The sequence below is a fragment of the Athene cunicularia genome, assembly GCF_003259725.1.
Source record: "Athene cunicularia isolate RWA chromosome 18 unlocalized genomic scaffold, athCun1 chr18_part1, whole genome shotgun sequence".
NCBI classification, from domain to species: domain Eukaryota; kingdom Metazoa; phylum Chordata; class Aves; order Strigiformes; family Strigidae; genus Athene; species Athene cunicularia.
In genome coordinates this window covers 4,089,239-4,106,666 of record NW_020799123.1, presented here as the reverse complement: position 1 = coordinate 4,106,666, position 17,428 = coordinate 4,089,239, and the positions used below count along the sequence as shown (strand labels likewise).

Here is a 17,428-nt window from a genome sequence, read left to right as displayed (position 1 = left end):
GGCCGTGGCCTGATTGGAACCGGCCGCGTTCCCAACCGCCGCTTGGGAGTGACGGGGTGGCACGAGCGGGTGCCACTGCGCCCGCCTTCAGCCCGGGCGCGGGCGGGAGCCCTCGGTGCGGGGCTGCGCCACATCGGCCGGCGGGCTCTCGCCTCTTGGGGCGGAGTGGGCCGCGCCCGTTGTGAGTCGCTTCCATTTAGAGGGTTCTGGTCCTTAAATTCGTAGGAGTGAGAAGCTTACGTGCCTAGCAGTCCGCTTCTGCAGTGATGATTCAGAACACTGAGATATGATCTGTTGCTCTGAGCTACATCTCGCTAATTCTTTTCTTTATTTCTAGGCTTACAATGTCATTACCAGCAAAGAGATGTGGAAGGCCCCCAGTGTTGTCTTTTCTGGAAAAGAAGAAGAGAAAGCAAAGTCTTGATAGAAGAAGAGGGAAGACAAGGATTTATGTGGGAAATCATATTGACCGATGGTTGACTCTTAAGGAAAAATTGGATTTCAGAAATGATGCAGAAGTTGCAGGGTTTTTACTGGACTTGTGAGTAGACTGTCACAATACTCCTCTGTTTACTAATACCAAGTCAATAATTCTTGGCATTAATGCCAGCTGTGTGTATTTTCTTTCTAGGTATGACAGCTATGACCCATTGTCAAAAGCTCCAATCTGTTCCCTCCCTGAGGGTGTGAGAAGAATTACTGTGAAAGAAGAAAGAGCATTGTCAGGCAGCACTTCTTTAATAGCAGCTGATGGAACGTTAGTAGTATACTCTCTTTATGTGTGAAGGACAGATGAAATACTTTTCTTGATAGTACTTGAAAGACTGTAGTTGGCATTTTTTTTGAATGGTGCAGAAGTTATAGAAGAGGAAAATATACAGCTGATTTTATTAAAATAGATTTTGTGATATCTTTTGTAGAACAGCTTGTATATTTTGTTGTTTATATTGGTGAGTACATAATACTAGTCTAGATTAAATAGAAGCAAAACTTTTTTGCAGAAGATATGTTTCAATTATCAATTTGGGTTATATTTGCAGGTATGACAATGATGACCAGTTGTCTAAAGAATCTGCTTGTTCTGAACCTGGGGATGTGAGAATTGTAACTGTGAAAGAAGAGAGAGAGATGCAGCATGACTGCTTGTCCACAGAGACAGATGACACGTTAGTGATACTATGTTTTTTTGCATGTTTTGCATTTGAAAATATTTACATTTATTATTGCATTTAATTTTGTTAGAAACTCATGTCATTTCATGCTCTGATTCATTATCTAAAAACATCTTGGTATGTAATGGTTGGCTCAGTCCTTCTGAGGCAAGTATGAGAGATTTTGGAAAAGTTGTAAGACTCTTAGTGTACACACAGCAAACCTGCTTGTTCAGTGACTGCCTTCCTTAACTATATAAAACTCATGAGTGGACCAAGAAAATAGCTAGTGCTTTATATGTATCTTATCACTTTAGTAAGCAGTTAGATTTTTATAGTAGTACAGTCTGCAGGCAAGTGCTATTGCGTGTGCTTTAACCCTTCACAAAAGAAAAATGTTTCATTGTTGATAAGTGCCATTACATATAAAGTGACGTATTAACCTATCTAAAAATAGTGCTGTGCTCAACGAGGCAACCACACCATCAGTCGACTGCTGATTTCTTTTACTGCAGTGTCATCAGTAACTGAGGCATTCACAGTTGAGATCAGAGGAGCCTCAAATAGGTATGCTTGTCCATTACTCTTTATTTAGGTTTCAATTATCCGCAACAGTGTTACTGAATAATTGTAATTTCATCCATGTATTAGTTATCTGACCTTTAAAAAAATGTATCTTTTAATGTGTGCAGGGGGACACTGAGAACCTAGGACATTACATTGGCATTGCATGGTGTGTCCCAACCCCTCGCTAATATGCTGAAGTACGTAACACATGGAGCATGTTTGTCTGATTCTCATTTTCTGCTGTGTTTTTGTTTGTGACTTTCCTAATTCTCTTTACTTTTGATTTTAGTAGGTGAACAAGTTGGGGCTCTGAAAGCAATTCTGTGGCACAGAAGATTTCTTGGAAGCTAGGTCAGGAGAAAATAAATTCCAGTGCTGATGAAGCTGACAAATTCAAGTACATTCTTCAAAATAGCATTTTTCTCTGGCAATGTAATTTTAGTTTGGAGTACAGCAATAATTGAATTCCTGGGACTGATACAGGTGAGACAGGGTTTGGTTTTAATTGATTACTTATTTAGGCCTTCTGAGATGTGAAGGTCTAAATGTGAACTGTGAAAAGTTGTTTGGCATGAGAAAAACTTTCTGTTACCCTAAAAGGTAAGGTACATGATGCTTTTTTACGGTCTCGTGATATCAATGTGAAGATGTGAAATGACAACAAATGTGTAAAATGCTGGACAAATGTTTGGGCACGTATGCAGTGGGAATTTTATAAAGCTAAGAAATGACAGCTATCTAAGAATAAAAAGATTCAAAAATAAGAAGAGTTTTATGGGGCAGACATCCTAGGGCATACTATGTTACTCTAGGGAATATTTACCTACAGGAGTAGTTGTATAGTCTGTGAGGAGAACGGTTTGTGTTTCAGTGTCTGAACACTACATCATTGGTAATGCTTTTGGGTTTTTCTTTCACAGTACAGCAGTGTGGTAGAGTGATGGTGTCACTGAGGGATTCTTAGTAGCTGTGGGATATCCATACAGCGGTCAAGTGACTTCCCCAGAGTCATGCTGGTAGTTGAACTTGGGTCTTAACTGAGTTTAGTTTTATTAACTCAGTGCTTTTAGATGAGTGTTTAAAATTCTTAATTGTTGTAGAAAATAGTGGTTTTCTTTCAGAAAGGAACAGTGGTTATGTTAATGTATAGTTGTTTTTTTTCTTCTTGTTTTTAAAGGTGTGGTACTGCACTTCCTATTGAAGGGTGGAGGTGAAGGCAGGTATTTCCTGCTTTCCAGGCATTTGGGTGTCACGTTTTCCTGTTGCTGTTATTTGGGCCTTACAGAGTGTGTCTTTTCATTCTGTGCTGCTATATTTAAGAGCCAGGAAAAGATCAAGCTCTTGCTGAAGGTGCTTTATTAACAAATTCTGAATTAATAGTCATAAAGCAGCTGTTGTATTATAGGCCTTTTCCTATCTAGTCTAGTTTTGGGTTGGCTAAACGCTGACTGTTAAGGAACTGGAAATAGCAAAGATAATGGATCACGAACACTTACAGGTCACCTGCTTCATCAGTGGCTTTAATGTTTGGTTTCTGTCTTGGTTTTGGAGTCTTGCCTGATGATGTTAGCTTTTAGAGGTTGCTGTTGTTGCAGAAAATTAAGTTGATGGAGAATCAGTGAGGGAGTTAAGTAGTGGGAATTTCTAGGTTCTTGCTAGGTGAAATGCTACGGCTTTTTAAATTCTGGATGTTGTGAGAAGTTGGAATGTTGAAATAACACAGGAAGAAAAGAAATCTGATTTAAAGTATTAGCAGGGCCTAGGCAAAGGGAAGTGTTACAGAACCATGTTCATTTAGATTCCTGAATATATTCAGTTCTTCTTTAATGCTTCTTCTGTTATTAACTTCCAACTTCAACATTCAGAATGCTAACCAAGCTAGATGGAAGTTATTTTTTTGGTTTACATGTAGCAAGTACAAAACTGTCAAAACAGGTAATAGATAATTTATTGGTTTTGTCTTTAACATTTGTTACTTACTCTAAGACTGAAGAATGATGAGTCAAAGTAGTTGAATAGGGTTTTTTGAGGAAGTTTAGGGGAATTTGGGTTCTGCAATATTTGAGTGAAAGATTCAAAAACTCCTCTACCTGTACCTTTATGAATGAGACAAATTCTCATGATAGAACTGATTTTCCTTGGATATGATTATGGTATGTATCTTTTTGCCTTGATTCACTAAGAAATGAAACAATACAGAATAATATGTGAAAGTGTCACAGCAGTTTGGTGAGGAAGACCGAAACTGTAGGATAAGTTGGTGTCAGTAGTAAATGAGTTGGGAAGCCCCAACTTTGAAGGTAGGCTTCAGTTCCTGTCTCTCCTAAAATGGTAGTGGCAACTCCTTTTATAACAATTTTTGCTACATAACTTTTTCTCACAGTAGTGGGATCTTGCAAGAGTCTGTATTGCAGAACTTCTCTTTATCTTAAATCATCCGTTGTCTGAAAAGTATGATTACTGTCCAGACAAGGCAGTTGTAAAGTGTAATTCCCTATCTGGAAAGAAAATAAACAATCTTGAGGAAGAGTCCAGCCAGCTGTTAATGCTGATGACTTACCATGACACCTTTTTTTTTTTTTTTTTTTTTTAAAGGAAAAAAAAAACCCAAACAAACAAACCAACACTCTGTTAAAATAACTGTCTTAGAGCACAGGAAGCTGTCCTACTAACAACAAATTGATTGTTAGTGCTTTTTTTTCATTAGTCTGCATTCAGACTCGCTACGTCTGGCCAAAGTATAAAATAACAATTCTTAATTGAACTAAAAGATTCTGCATGTACTGGTTTTGGTCTTTAATGTTCACAGTTTGTTTTTAATTTAAAAAAAACCCCCAAACATCGCAACCCCATCCCACACCCTGACAAACCACAATCTGGTTAATTCACTAATGTAACTTGAAAGTGAATGTGTAGCACTGCTTCTCCTTACAGAAAATTAAGAGTGGTTAGTATAAGACAGTTAAATAATTTACTTTATTGTAATGCTAAATGTTGATCTATATTTCACCATAGTGGAACCTATGCATATACATCATAAAAACGTAAGATGTTGGTCTTGATTAGATGTATTGCACGTACAAAAGCACAAATGGAATTATTGTAGTATTTTTTAGTTAATTCAAACTCAGAAGATTATATTAGAGGGCTGTATTTGCCTAGACCTACTTCGTGAAACAGTGCAAACATATTTCATATTCAGATGTTTGAATGTCATATTGTAACTGTTATCATTGTGTTACTTTTCAGGGTGACCACCAAGAAGAAAATCAAGCTCTTGGATAACAATACTGGGGCAGTTTTGGTCCATTTTGATTTTGCTGTGAGGGTGTTGTGAACTGTAAAGAATTACTCTAAGTTGTAGTATGAAATTCGATGTTACTTGTTGAACAGCACATTAAACTTAATTATCTAAAGTTTTCCTGTGTTAACATTAATAAAGTGTGTGGAGTGGATTATTTCACTGTGAGAGTCTGTACGTAGTTTTCTGAGGGGCAACAAGAAACAACAAGCTAAATGCTAATAGGTATTGCTCAAGCTTATTCAGAATTTATTAACTTTTTGTAAGTTCTGTTAATGAAAACACATTTTATTTAAAACTTAAAGGGTTAAAATAGAAACAACATTCTAGTAGCAGTTGCAGCATCAAGCCTGCTTCCATCCTGAATGTGTTTCTTGGAATGCTTTTTCGTGGGGAACAGGTTTAACATATCCCACATACTGGAGTTTATTGATGCATTTAAAAATGGGTAAAACCACCAGACTATGTAGTGCGTTGTGTTAGTATCTGATCTTGATTACTAATTTTTTAGAAGGCACTATGTCATTTATCTAAATATATTTTGTTACTGAATAGTATGATCTCTTGCTTTGGCTTTTGATACTACAAAAGCTGATACATGATGCCTCAATTATTCTCTAACAAAAATGAAATAAGTGTGGAGTACTTTCAATAACTGGAGTTCAACAGAATAGTGTTGGCAGTTCTGAATTTGTTTTGTAGTTACTAAGCATGAGTAATTCTGGAAAGTTTTTAACTGAAACTGTGAAACTACTGTGGTTGTATTCAATATATCTTTGTGAAGGACAGAAACTCCCGGTCTTCTGATTCTTTTTTTTTTTTTTTTTCTTTAACTGCACACTTTCATAAGTGTTTAGGTTTTGATCTTACAGCGTTCAATCTAGCTGGGTTTTCCCATCAACTTACATTAGAACAGACTCCCGCTATGGAGAAATTCTCCTAATTAGGTCATTACACTCAACATTCAGGTTTTTTAATGAGCTGCTTCACCTGCTATAAGAAACTGCTGCTCTTAAATATTCTTTTGTTGCTCTTGAAGTATGAAAATTAAACATTGTGCTATTAACAATATATATATTTTGCCAAATGTTACACAGATAGTTTTGGGGATTTTTTTAATAAAGCAGAGAAAATAATTTGTTGAAGCTTTCTCAAAATGAAAATGCCACTTCCCCTGTCTTGCTGTGTTCTCTCTGCTCTGCACCCTTAAATTCTTCTTTGACTATCAGGCAGTCATTCATGCAAATAACTGGCTGATAGAAAAAGTATGTGATACTAGTGAAGTATCTTTCAGTTTCTTAGTGAAGTGTCTTTCAGTGCCCTCAGATTTTCTGTTGTCCATGTCATCACAGTGAAAAGGGAGGAGGACTTGCCCTTCATTAGAATCAGTTATGTTTCGCTCGAAAGTCTACAACATCAGCAGAAGGATCTGCAACTGCAGCAATTTATTTCAGTAAGGAGCTCTGCCTTTCTGTGGCATTTGAGCACCATCTGTCAGCCTGTTCAGCCTAGTTCTTGTGCCTTTGTAAATGCACACTTATTTAACAACTTATTATTGTGGAAGTAAACTAATACTGTAAATGCATGATGTGTTGAGGTGCACTCACTACGTAAAATTACAGGTGGAATGATTATTCTGGTGTGTAGTACTTGAATATAGTATGCTTCAGCCCATGCTAATGTGTTTCCCCCAAAACCCCCCATTAGACTGGAAGTTCATGCTAAAGAAAAGTCAAGGGAAAAGGTGACTTTAAAGTTTCTTTTTGTAATGTTATAATATGCATGGATATATTTTGGCTTGTTACATCAACATCTGCCTTTGAATATCTGACTTCTCTAGAGCAGAATATTATCATTAGTATTTTCCAGTAAATATGCAGAATAGTGAATGATAATGATTCTGAAACAAGATTCTTGCTTCTGCCAAGAATATGACAAAAGCAATGGCTGTGCTTTTGTCAAAACAGCCAAGTAATTTTTTCTGTACCTATGAGTCTATAGGAAATGCTGAACTTTATGTCCAAATGTCAGAGCTAAATCTATAAAAATTGTTTACATTGTTGTTCCAATAATACTTTATAAATATACACATAGAAGAAACAAAATAGTTAGTTGGGTTCCTGGCAATAGGTTTCTGACTTAAGTAATGTGAAAATGAGAAAACCTTCTATATGGGTTTATAGTGAAAGGCAAACAGTGGCTGTAAAAACACAGATTGTTTATTTGTCTTGTGTTTGTAATCTGTCTTTACTGTCCCAGTGGGTTTCCTTAGAACTGTGGATCTATCAAATCTCTGGAAATGTGAGTATTAAGTATGTAAACTGGGAAATTTCCATCCAAATAAGGAAAGGTTCTGTGTCGGAACTTACATTTCAAACCATCAGCTAAAGAACTTGTTACAATGCAACAGTTTTCATATTACTATGTATTCCATTATTTTGCCTTTACAAGAAGTAATTTTTCAAAATCACAATAATTAGGATTGTGCTCTTAGTTCAATTAATTTAGTATTATGTGAAAACTTAGTATGTTTTGTTCGGGAAAGGCGGTCTGTTCTATTTTGCAATTTACTTTGGTAGTAAAAACCCTACAGAATGTGAGAAAAAATACTTAAAATGGCTCTTGCAGTTTTCTTTGTGAAAAAGTGGTTTTGTAGATCATCACAGATGCTACTTTGGGGGGAGTGGAACTGAGGTGAGAGTCTCGAGTAGGTTGCTCTAGAAAATAATAGTATTTCAGTGCCCTATTTTCTGACCATTTAGAATGGCTGCTTAATTCTTCAGCTCTCATTCTAAATGCCTGCTGATGAGGCTTGATCATACAATCAGACGTTCAGGAGGAAGCAGAATGCTGCACCTAGACACGTTATTTAAGAATGCAACAGAGATGCAGGAATCTGGTTTGTTCTGAATTCTTCAGGCTTTGTAGATCATCTTGTTCAAGGTGCTTCTCTTCTTGTGGTAAAACGGGAGTAAATTTCAAATATAACTTTTATAAGGCATGATGCTTGTCTGTAAGAAAGATTTAATAGTATTAATTACTGCCATAAGTGTGACAATGCTTGTCATTACCTTTCCAAGAAATTTTCATGTCCTGTGTCTGTTAGTGATATGTCTTTTGGGCTTCTAAATCAAGGCACCCCAAATGAGTTTCAGCACTGTGTCAAGTTAAGCACCTTCTCATGAGTCACTGCTGAAAATACCGAACAGACAATGGCAGAAGGGAAAATGCATCAAAGGAGGAATTCCAAAGGTAGGAGTAGTGGAGTTTCAGTTTGAGATGTGTAAATGAAATGTGGGTTAGAGAGGAATGGTGAACCTGAATGTTTTTTGTGGTTTGAGTGGTTACCTGTCTCAGGACAAGCCTGCTTCCTCTCTTTTCTGATGTCTCAGCTGAAGCAATTAATATTTCATTTCTTTATAATTCCAGAGAGATTCCTCACCACTGCAGGAGTCAAAGCTCTGAGTAGTGAGGATTGTGTGTTTGTGAAGCTGAGGATTCAACAGATAAATTGAACACTTCTGAGATCAGATTGAGCTGTAAAGTGTGAAAAGTCTTATATCTTTGTCACCTCACTTAGCTCATAAGCAATACTTTCTTCTGTACTTCTTGTGTAGAACTGTAAAATCAATGTGTACTTAAGATGCCAAATCAGTCCACCACTCGGTGATTATAATCTTGCTTTATATGCAGTATGTGGTATAGTTTTACCTGTAGACTGGCTAGAGTATCTAGAAAGAAAGAGAGCACATGTGTTTTTATATATACAAACACACTCCCACTCCCCATTTTATTTTATAAAATCCTAAACTGACATGGATTGGAAGAAGCCCCTGAAGGTCATCTCATCCAACCTCTTGCTCAAACCAGGGCTGACTTCAGGTTTGGATCAAGTTACCTGGGGCCTTGCCTAGCTGAGTTTTGAAAATCTTCAAGTATTTTATAGAATTTTGAAGTGTTGTTTAAGAGAACATAAGATCTAGAATGTAGGATTCATCTTGCATTACTGGTTTTAATTTTTTACTGTTGCTGTAGCAGTCAAAATCCTGATTCATGTTTTTTAAGGGTGTGTGACTTGACAGTATGGGAATGCATAAAATATATGGACACCTCAATTATACAATTACAGACAGTTACTGATTTTAATAGCTTTGTCTGGGCTAAATAAAAGTGTCTGCATGTGGAGAATGTTTTAAGGTGTATCACAAAGACCTTACTTTCTCTGGCTTCAAGAGAGGATATGGTGTGAAGTGAGATGACCACAGATACTGTGTTAAGTATTTTTACATTATTATTATGTATGGTGTTTGTAATCATCTTGTGTTTATATTAGCAAAAAACTTTTGTGAATATGCTCTGAATATGCAGTAGGTAGAGACATTGAAAAATCAGAGTATCTTGTATGGAGACACGATGCTACTTAACTTAGTTACTTGGTTCTTTGGCTTTTATAAGTGAAAAACTGCATATATGTATCTTTTGCCAGAAAAAATAGATTTTAGATATTTTAAAGCTAACTAAAGAAGTAATTGTTTTTCAAGATAGTCTATGCTACCATTCTGAAGTTAGTGTGTTTTCCTGTTCTTTATCTCCACTGTTGGTAGTACAACATCATGGGGATATCTGTGAAATCTTCAAATGGAAGGAACTTCGCCATCTTAAGTGATGGGCTAAGTTTAGGGTCTGGAAATAAACCAGAGTGGAGAAGCTTTTCTGTAATATATGATGGCTACAATTTTCTTAAAATGCCTTTTGAAAGACCCAACTTAACCATGTGGAGCATTATCAGGACTTACCTTTATGTCATAAATTGCCAACTAATCCAAATGTGTTTGAGCAACCAGGGTCACCTGCAAGTCAGTTATTCTTGACAGGTATCTGCACCCCCTAATGTGATTTGTGTTGTTCCAGGGCAAAGTAGAGGAGGGAAGAGCAATGGAGAGAACAAAGGTTGAATGGTGTTTAAACCACTGGAAAAGCTTCTGGTGCTTTAAGTCAGTTTTTCTTACTCTTCATAATTCTTTTCACATATTTCTTTTCTGTCCTATATGCTCCTTCTTGAATGGTCAACCTTATTGCAGACATTAGAAGACATTTCAGCAGAAGAATTTTATCTGTGTTTGTAAGCTTTGTTTAAACAATCGTTTCAGAACCATTCTTGAAGTGACCTATTTTTCAAATGCAAAAGTTCTGTAACACTGAGAGATGCTATCTTCAGTATCAAAAATTAAAATCCTGTTGTAGAAGGATTTTGTTGTGGTTTAAAAAATGAGTCGTAATAAACTCAACCTGGCTTTGAGTATAGTACAGAGGTGTTTATCTTGTGATTCAGCTGTTGATCTGGGATGACTTAAACTGAATTGCTACAGAGCAGCTCTGATACTTCTTGTGCTGTTTTAAATCCCTACTTATGGATAATAGAGTGCAGCTGATTTAATATATAGCAGTGACTTGTCTTTTCCAGAAAGGCAAATGAAAATACAGGTTGCAGTAGATGATTCTCATAGGTGAAAATGTTTCTTGTCTTTTAAGATTCTAATTCAGTACGTTAGTGTGGTCTCACAGCTATGAGTTTGGACATGATTTGAGCACAGATACCTCAACAGATTGCACTTTGGCTGCGAACTTTGATGGGCATTAAGACAGCTGTGGAGGTAGAAGCAAGTGTGGTTTTATGTAAGTGTAGAAAATATAACTGTTCCTGTAATTCATGTAGCTGTTGTCTACTGATACCTAAAGTAGTCCTAAATCAGCATTTTTTTAAAGTCTGGTCATAAAAGATTTGCAAAAGTTTATTTCAAGATTGCTGAGCTTAGTGCAAATAAACATGCAGGAATAAGGGTTTTTTTCTTTTTTTTTTTTTTTTCCACTTTTTTTTAAGATAGCTTCCAAAAGCCGTAGCCAGAAGATCCCTAAAGTCTAAAAATGCTCCAATGAATGTGCATAGTGTTCCTGTAAGCTTTGCATACCAAGACTGTATTCTCATCGCAAGGTTGTGTGTTCAGGGTAACGGGAGCTCAGGGGACTCTGATGTGTGATTTCAAGGGGGGGCCAGGGCTCCCGTTTCAGCAGCGCTGCTTATGCAGCTGCCACGTTCCCCTTCTCCTCCTGGGCATTTATTCTGGTCTCACCATGACCTCTCCCTCTGATAGCACAGCACTTCATGAGTCTATGTGGTAAACTGGGCACCGGAACTCATCTGGCTATAAAAATTCACCCTCAAAATGGTGGTGTCATTTTTCTTCATTCCTGTCATTTCCTTAATCTGGTTTGTTGCTTAGTCATACAGACATCTGCTGGCACAACGGGAGGTGCTGTAAGGATGGGAACTGGTGGCAAGCACAGGAAATGACACTACCATTGCAAGCTTGCTGATGAACTGGTGGCTAAATATTTATCTATCTGTGACATGAAATACTTTTTAACCTTGTAGTCATTCATAAAAGCATTGAGGAAGAAGCTGATCCAGTTACTTAAACTATTATGTCAAATTATTTGAGGATTTTAGGCAAATAATACCTACTTCTAATGCTCAGTAGGTTTTTGTCACTGAAAGTAGGTATTAAGGGTTTAATTTAAAGTTATGAGCTTCCAGAATGCTGTTTTTAAGAACTTTTTTTCTTCATTTGCCTACTTTGCTTCATCCCTTCCTAAAAAAATTAAAAAATCTGGAATGGGGGTGGGGGGGAAGTTTGGGAGGATACTTAATAGATGTTTTAAATTTATTTATTTTAAATGCTGACCACCTTTTGATATCAGATCTTTTTTGTTGTGTGAAATGGCAAAGGTTGAGTTCCAAAATGCAGTACAGTGTTGATGCGTTTAATGATGTAGTGAAACCATGAGTTCTCAGAGAGGATGTTTCCTATTTAAAGTGCTGTATTGGGAATTGGAGGGAAAAAAAAAAAAGATGCAGATGTGTTCCTGTTTCAGATGTCTAGTGAATCTTTCTCCTCTCCTGCTTACCTCTATTCTGATGTTGTTTTATTCAGTGACAGCTTCTGGGTGGTGAATAGTACACTGTGTGCACATGTATCATGGTACATGTTTTTCTTCCCCTTTTGTGTACTAAAATCCTGCCTCAGGAATTAGCTGTAACTCTTATATTGGAAAAAATAGACTTTCAGTCTTTTCTTACAAAGGAAGAAAATTAATGGAGTGAGATTTTTTTTTTCAGCTGCATTTACATTTTTAGGTTTGTGTAAAGATGGACAGAATCACAGATACCTGATTTTCAGAAAAATTTGAAAATCTGTGAATGGAAAATGGTATCTATAGAAGTAATGGAAGACTGTTATTGAATTATAGGAAGCATCTTTTCTGTATGTGCTATTTTGTTTAATCAAAATTGAGGAGAAATGACAATGAGAAGGTATAAATCATGTGACATTACAGAAACATGCTTTGGCTGTACAGGGGCTATTAGAATAAGAGACCAAAAAAAAGCCTCTGAGATTGTATGTTACCAAATGCAGTACTTATGGGTATTGTCATACTAAGACAAACTAAATTTGTAATGCTGCCTTCAAAGCTTGTCCATCCTGAGAGTGAGTCAAAGTTTCCCCCTTTGAAATTGGAAAAGATGTTTTTATATTTATCAACATTTCTATTAAAAGCTAGAGGAAGTAAAGAAAAAAACCAAACCCACACCCAAAGGTTGGTCAGTCAGTCAGACAGGAAGACCATCACTGAACCCAAACTTGCAAATAAAATCATTACCGGAATGCTTTGTAACAGTGTATGACAAAGTAAATGCATTGAGTTACTTATCACAGGTCAGGTTGCATAATTGTGCTTAGATCAGTAGTCAGTTTGATTCCTGCAAATGGTATCTTACTAAGTAATTCCTATGTGGAGGGAAAAAAAACCCCAGCTTTATTAAGCAAAATAAAGGCAATTTGAATGAAAAGTGCAAGGGGGGGGGGGCAGAATACCAATAATCCCTTGAAACTGATTAGTAGAAAGTTAAAAATTCAGTTGAATTCCACAAATCAAACCACTGAGTTGCTGGTTTTGTATAGTTGAACTTTTTCCAGTCACCTAGCAGCACTGACCATCCGCAAGGAAATGAAAACGGTCCGCAGTGTAGGGTTTGTGTAGCAGGTCTATTTACAGACATGCTCTAACATTAATATTCTTATGGGGAGAAGTTCTAATTCTTAGGAATTAGAAAAGTTAATGGTGATATGTGAAAGTTGACTGATCACCATTTTAAGTTTCTGCCCTCGGGGGAAATATGTATACTGTAGCTGCACCCATATCTATACTGTAGCTGCACCCTACTAATAAATATTTCAACTCTACTTCTACTCACAGTTTTTAGTTTTGTTTCTATCTTAGTATCCTGTTAGAAAATGGCTAGACTTTTTCACCGTATTTAGGTTCTATGGTTGCTATATTAGCATCTTGTATTTTCAATAGTAAACAAAGTCAAAACTTTTGTACTCTGGAAGTTTCATGTTGCATAAACAGCTTATAAGACCAAAACCTCCCATACCTGGTGCTATGTATATGCTACGTAGTTGATGCATGTTGGTTTTTTTTTTTCTCTAGTGCTGTAGTCCATCCTCAGAAAAACTTTATTTTCATAATATTAGTACTGTGTGTATATATAGTACATGTATATGAATGCTCCTGTTCATGTTAGCTTTCCATGACTTTTGCTGAGGAAACGTTTTTTTCTGAGCAGTGTGTTAATTTTTCCTTGACTCATCATTGCATATTACGCAGTTATGTAGTAACAAGCAATGAAGAACTATGTTGCTAACTACAGCTGTAAAAAGTACAAGTGAAGTGATTCCCATTCTTCTTTTCAATTTTGTCATGATCCAAACAGGCAGTTCCTGTTGGCAACAGGGCTGCTTCACAACATGCTGTGTAATAAATGTCACTCAAGAACACCGGTAAAAAACTTCAGATCCCAGTCCCAAGGGGGGCTGTTTATTTGGTGATTTGCATATAGTCTGTTGCATCATTCCTTTTCTGAGAATGAAATGCAAAAAGAGCATTATCTCAAATTAACCACAGGCTAATTCAATTAGCAAAATAAATTGAGGTAGAGTAGGACATGAGCTCTGAAGAACTTGAGTCCTTACAAGAGAGATTTATCCCTCTGCCCGTTGGACATCCAGTTACTGTCTCCGAGCACCAGTGGCTTTCTGATCACAGACTTGCTGGTTGGCTGTTCTCTAACACACCTTCTGCAGTGGTCTTTCCGACTGTTGAGACTCATCTTCATTGTTCTGCTCTTGATATTTGACTGACTGTGTGTTGGTATTCTGAATATCTACAGAAGGGAACCATTTTCCTCACGTGTTCTGTTTTTCCCTGAGGGACTGACCTTTAGAGTGGTTATTGTGACCCAGGTGAAAATTTAGAAGTGACAGCTTTCTGCCTCAACATTCTTTTCTCTTTGTAGTAGATGTAAATTGGTTTTCATTGATGTTTTTTCTGTTCTAAGTGTCAAAAGGATTTTGATATTGATACTTCAACAACTCTTTTAAAAAAACCCAACCAAACAAAAAAAAAAAGTAATCTCTGACCAGTCTGTGCTGTCCTTTATGACTCTGAATCTTGAAAAGACTCCTGTCTGTCCTGTCAGAAATATTTGTAGTCCTCCCTCCTTTTGGAGGTTGCTTGAATATCTCATGATTTGCCCAGGACTTAAACATAATCAGTCCAGTATAGCATTTGTTTGTATTTTTTTTTTCAAAATTATTTTAAAGTGCTTTTTGTTGTTGTTCAGATCATTTATGTAGTCTTTTAGTTTTATTCTAATAATGAGTTATATAATCAGTTAAATCCGCCATATCCAGATTTCTGTAGATCTGTTTTTTTCTGGCTGCCCACAGAGAAATTGGTTTACAAGAAGAAACTGTTCAAGTGTTCTCCTCCCCAAAAGAAGTTAATAGTCTGATTTTTCTCTTTCCCTTCTATTAAATCTTTAAATGCTTTGATTTCTGTTTTGAAGATTAGGTGTAAATGTTACATTTCACAGAAAAAGCAATTAACTATGACAACCATTCTGAATATTTTGAGATTTATTAGGAATATAAGAAAATCAGTGGGCCAGACCCGAGGCTTATGTACTTCAGGATCTTGTTTCAAGCAGCTCCATCTTATGTCTGTGTTACAAATGCTATTGTGGGCAAGACCAATTCTTGCTAGGTTTTGTATAACCAGAGAAATGAGGTGGTCCTTGTATTGTAGGACTTGGAGTAGGGATGAACATTTATTATTTTAGGCTTTGGCCTAAATTTATTATTTTCAGGCTTTGGCTATGCAATGAAAAATAATAGTGCTAATTATTTTATATGGATATGAAAAATGCTGAAACTATCATCATATTCCTTACAGGATCTTTCTTTCTGTGCTTTGAAATTAGCCAGTTTTCTATCTCATGGGAATCTTACAATCAATATGTGTTTATGGAAGGTGAGATTGTTCTCACTGTGCTTTGGCTTTGTTACATTATTTTGATAACATTTGCCTCTTCTCTACTGAAAACAATTGCAGTTTTTTTAACCTTTGTGTAATAGTGTGTTCATACCTCATAATCTCAGTAACTCTTCTCTGAATTTAGTTCTGTAGTTACCCTTCTGGATAGAGTATTTCAGAGAACACAGACATAAAGTAAAGCATGTCTCAGTTTTTCACTTTTCTGGTTGGTTTTCTGTTGGCTGACGGAATTACATTGATTTTTTAAAAACAAACAAAACAAAACTGATTTTGATAAAAGCTTCATTTCTTTCCTCTGGCAATGACAGACCTAAATTAGAATGCTCGGTCATGAAAAGAATATTTTAGAGTGCATTTTCATGCCTTGTTAGTTTGCACTTGGTATTGGTTTTAATTTGCCTTGTGTTGTTTCATTTAGCTTATTCACATTTCTATAATTTTTGTCTGGTTTTGATTAATGCAAATAATTTTATCATTTAATAATTTGCCTACCCTATCTTACACTCTCCATTCCCACTTGCCCGCTTTTTTCTGCCAAACTACAACTTCTGTTACTGTTTTGTAGAACTTGCATCTGCCATGTATAGTGGTGTTGCTACAGTTACCTACTTCAGAAACATCTCTTCCAGATAAGATGGACCTTGGCAGCTTAATCTGGCACTTTTTTTTTTTTTTCTTAAAGGTTTAGTTTGTATGATACCATATCATAAAGGTATGTGATGTGGAAGTGCTAGAAGGAGACTGAAAAAGAATTAAGCTCAAAATTAAGGAAGAGTAAGAATTCTTCTATCATGGTGAATAGGCTTGATGTGTTCTAGTCGGGTCATTCCTTTAAAAGAGAAGTGCCAGCCTTAGTTTTCATGGAAGGTTACATCATTTTATTTAAACACATACAGCTGTAGATGCATAGAAAATATTCTATACAATCTGGGCTCTGAGAGAATTAAAAAGCCACAAAGATGCTTTCCACAGTGATGTTGCAGGACTGACCTCTTCTGACAGCAGAAATGGAAGAGTTGTCAGTTTGGTCTCGGGTATGTTTTAACAGGCACTTCTAAGAGTTTACTGAAAACAGAGTTGTTACACATCTCTTGATCAAGCAAAGAGGATGAACATAAAATGGCCAAAAAAGGCAACTGGATGAAAAATCTTACAGTAGAGTTGTGCTTAAATAGGGTCATAACTAAGAGCAGTAGCCAAAGATCAGCATTAATGTTGCAACTGGTGAGGTTCAGCTTCTCAAGACTTTATAGTGGTAGAACTCTGTTATTTAGAAGCGGGTAGCAAAACATTAAAAATGCTTTTGAATCGCCAGGTCCCATTTTCTCCGAGGTGTTAAAATTTTAAACATACAATCTTCGTGCTTCTATTTGTTTGGCAAAGATCGTATGTCATGCAAGGCTGAACTGCAAAGTAATGGGGGTTTCGCATTTCCAGTTAACGTGGAGTAATGCTGCTGTGGCTTTTAAAAATCCTTTTGTGGTGTCGGGATTTAGAGCTGCTTTATGAGTAATTATCCTCTGAGGGTGGATGGGATGCTTTCAATTTAAGGCGTGCATTTGAATTGTCGTCGCTTGCTGTTGCTCGGATCACCCCGAGGCGTTAGGGCCGCACGCTTTATCTGTCTGGCTACCAACCGCGTCCGCTCCATTCTAGTTCGGGGCGAGTCAACTACGCGCCTCCCAGAACCGCTTGAGGGTGAAGGTCTCGCCTCGCCAAACTGCTTCTACAACCCAAGAAAACGTGCTTTAACCTCGGCCGTCAGCGGGAACGCGCGGACGGTGCAGGAACTGTGACCCAAGCGGAGCACGCACCCCGCCCAGCGCCCGCCTCAGCTCTGCCCGGATCCGCTTTTCCTCACAGCAGACGCTGGGGCGGCGCCGGGGCCGCGCTCCCGGCACCGCCCACGGCCTCGCCGTGTTTACAAACACGCGTCAGCGGCCGCCGGAGC

At 37.2% G+C, this 17,428-nt stretch overlaps 1 protein-coding gene and 1 long non-coding RNA gene across 2 annotated transcripts in view; both read left to right on the top strand.

Annotated features, from left to right (window-relative positions):
- The first annotated feature begins 109 nt into the window (after positions 1 to 109).
- The window catches only part of FOXK2 (forkhead box K2), a 68,854-nt gene continuing 51,535 nt past the window's right edge, over positions 110 to 17,428 (top strand). The window contains exons 1-3 of the mRNA XM_026861231.1: positions 110 to 541; positions 632 to 757; positions 1,041 to 1,166. Coding sequence (XP_026717032.1) covers positions 345 to 541; positions 632 to 757; positions 1,041 to 1,166 — 449 coding nt within the window. The 5' untranslated portion in view covers positions 110 to 344. The remainder of the gene's footprint in view (positions 542 to 631; positions 758 to 1,040; positions 1,167 to 17,428) is intronic.
- Positions 1,187 to 4,281, top strand: LOC113486896. The gene is made up of 3 exons (XR_003399677.1): positions 1,187 to 1,718; positions 1,844 to 1,915; positions 2,008 to 4,281. It is a non-coding gene; the product is annotated as an uncharacterized LOC113486896 (long non-coding RNA).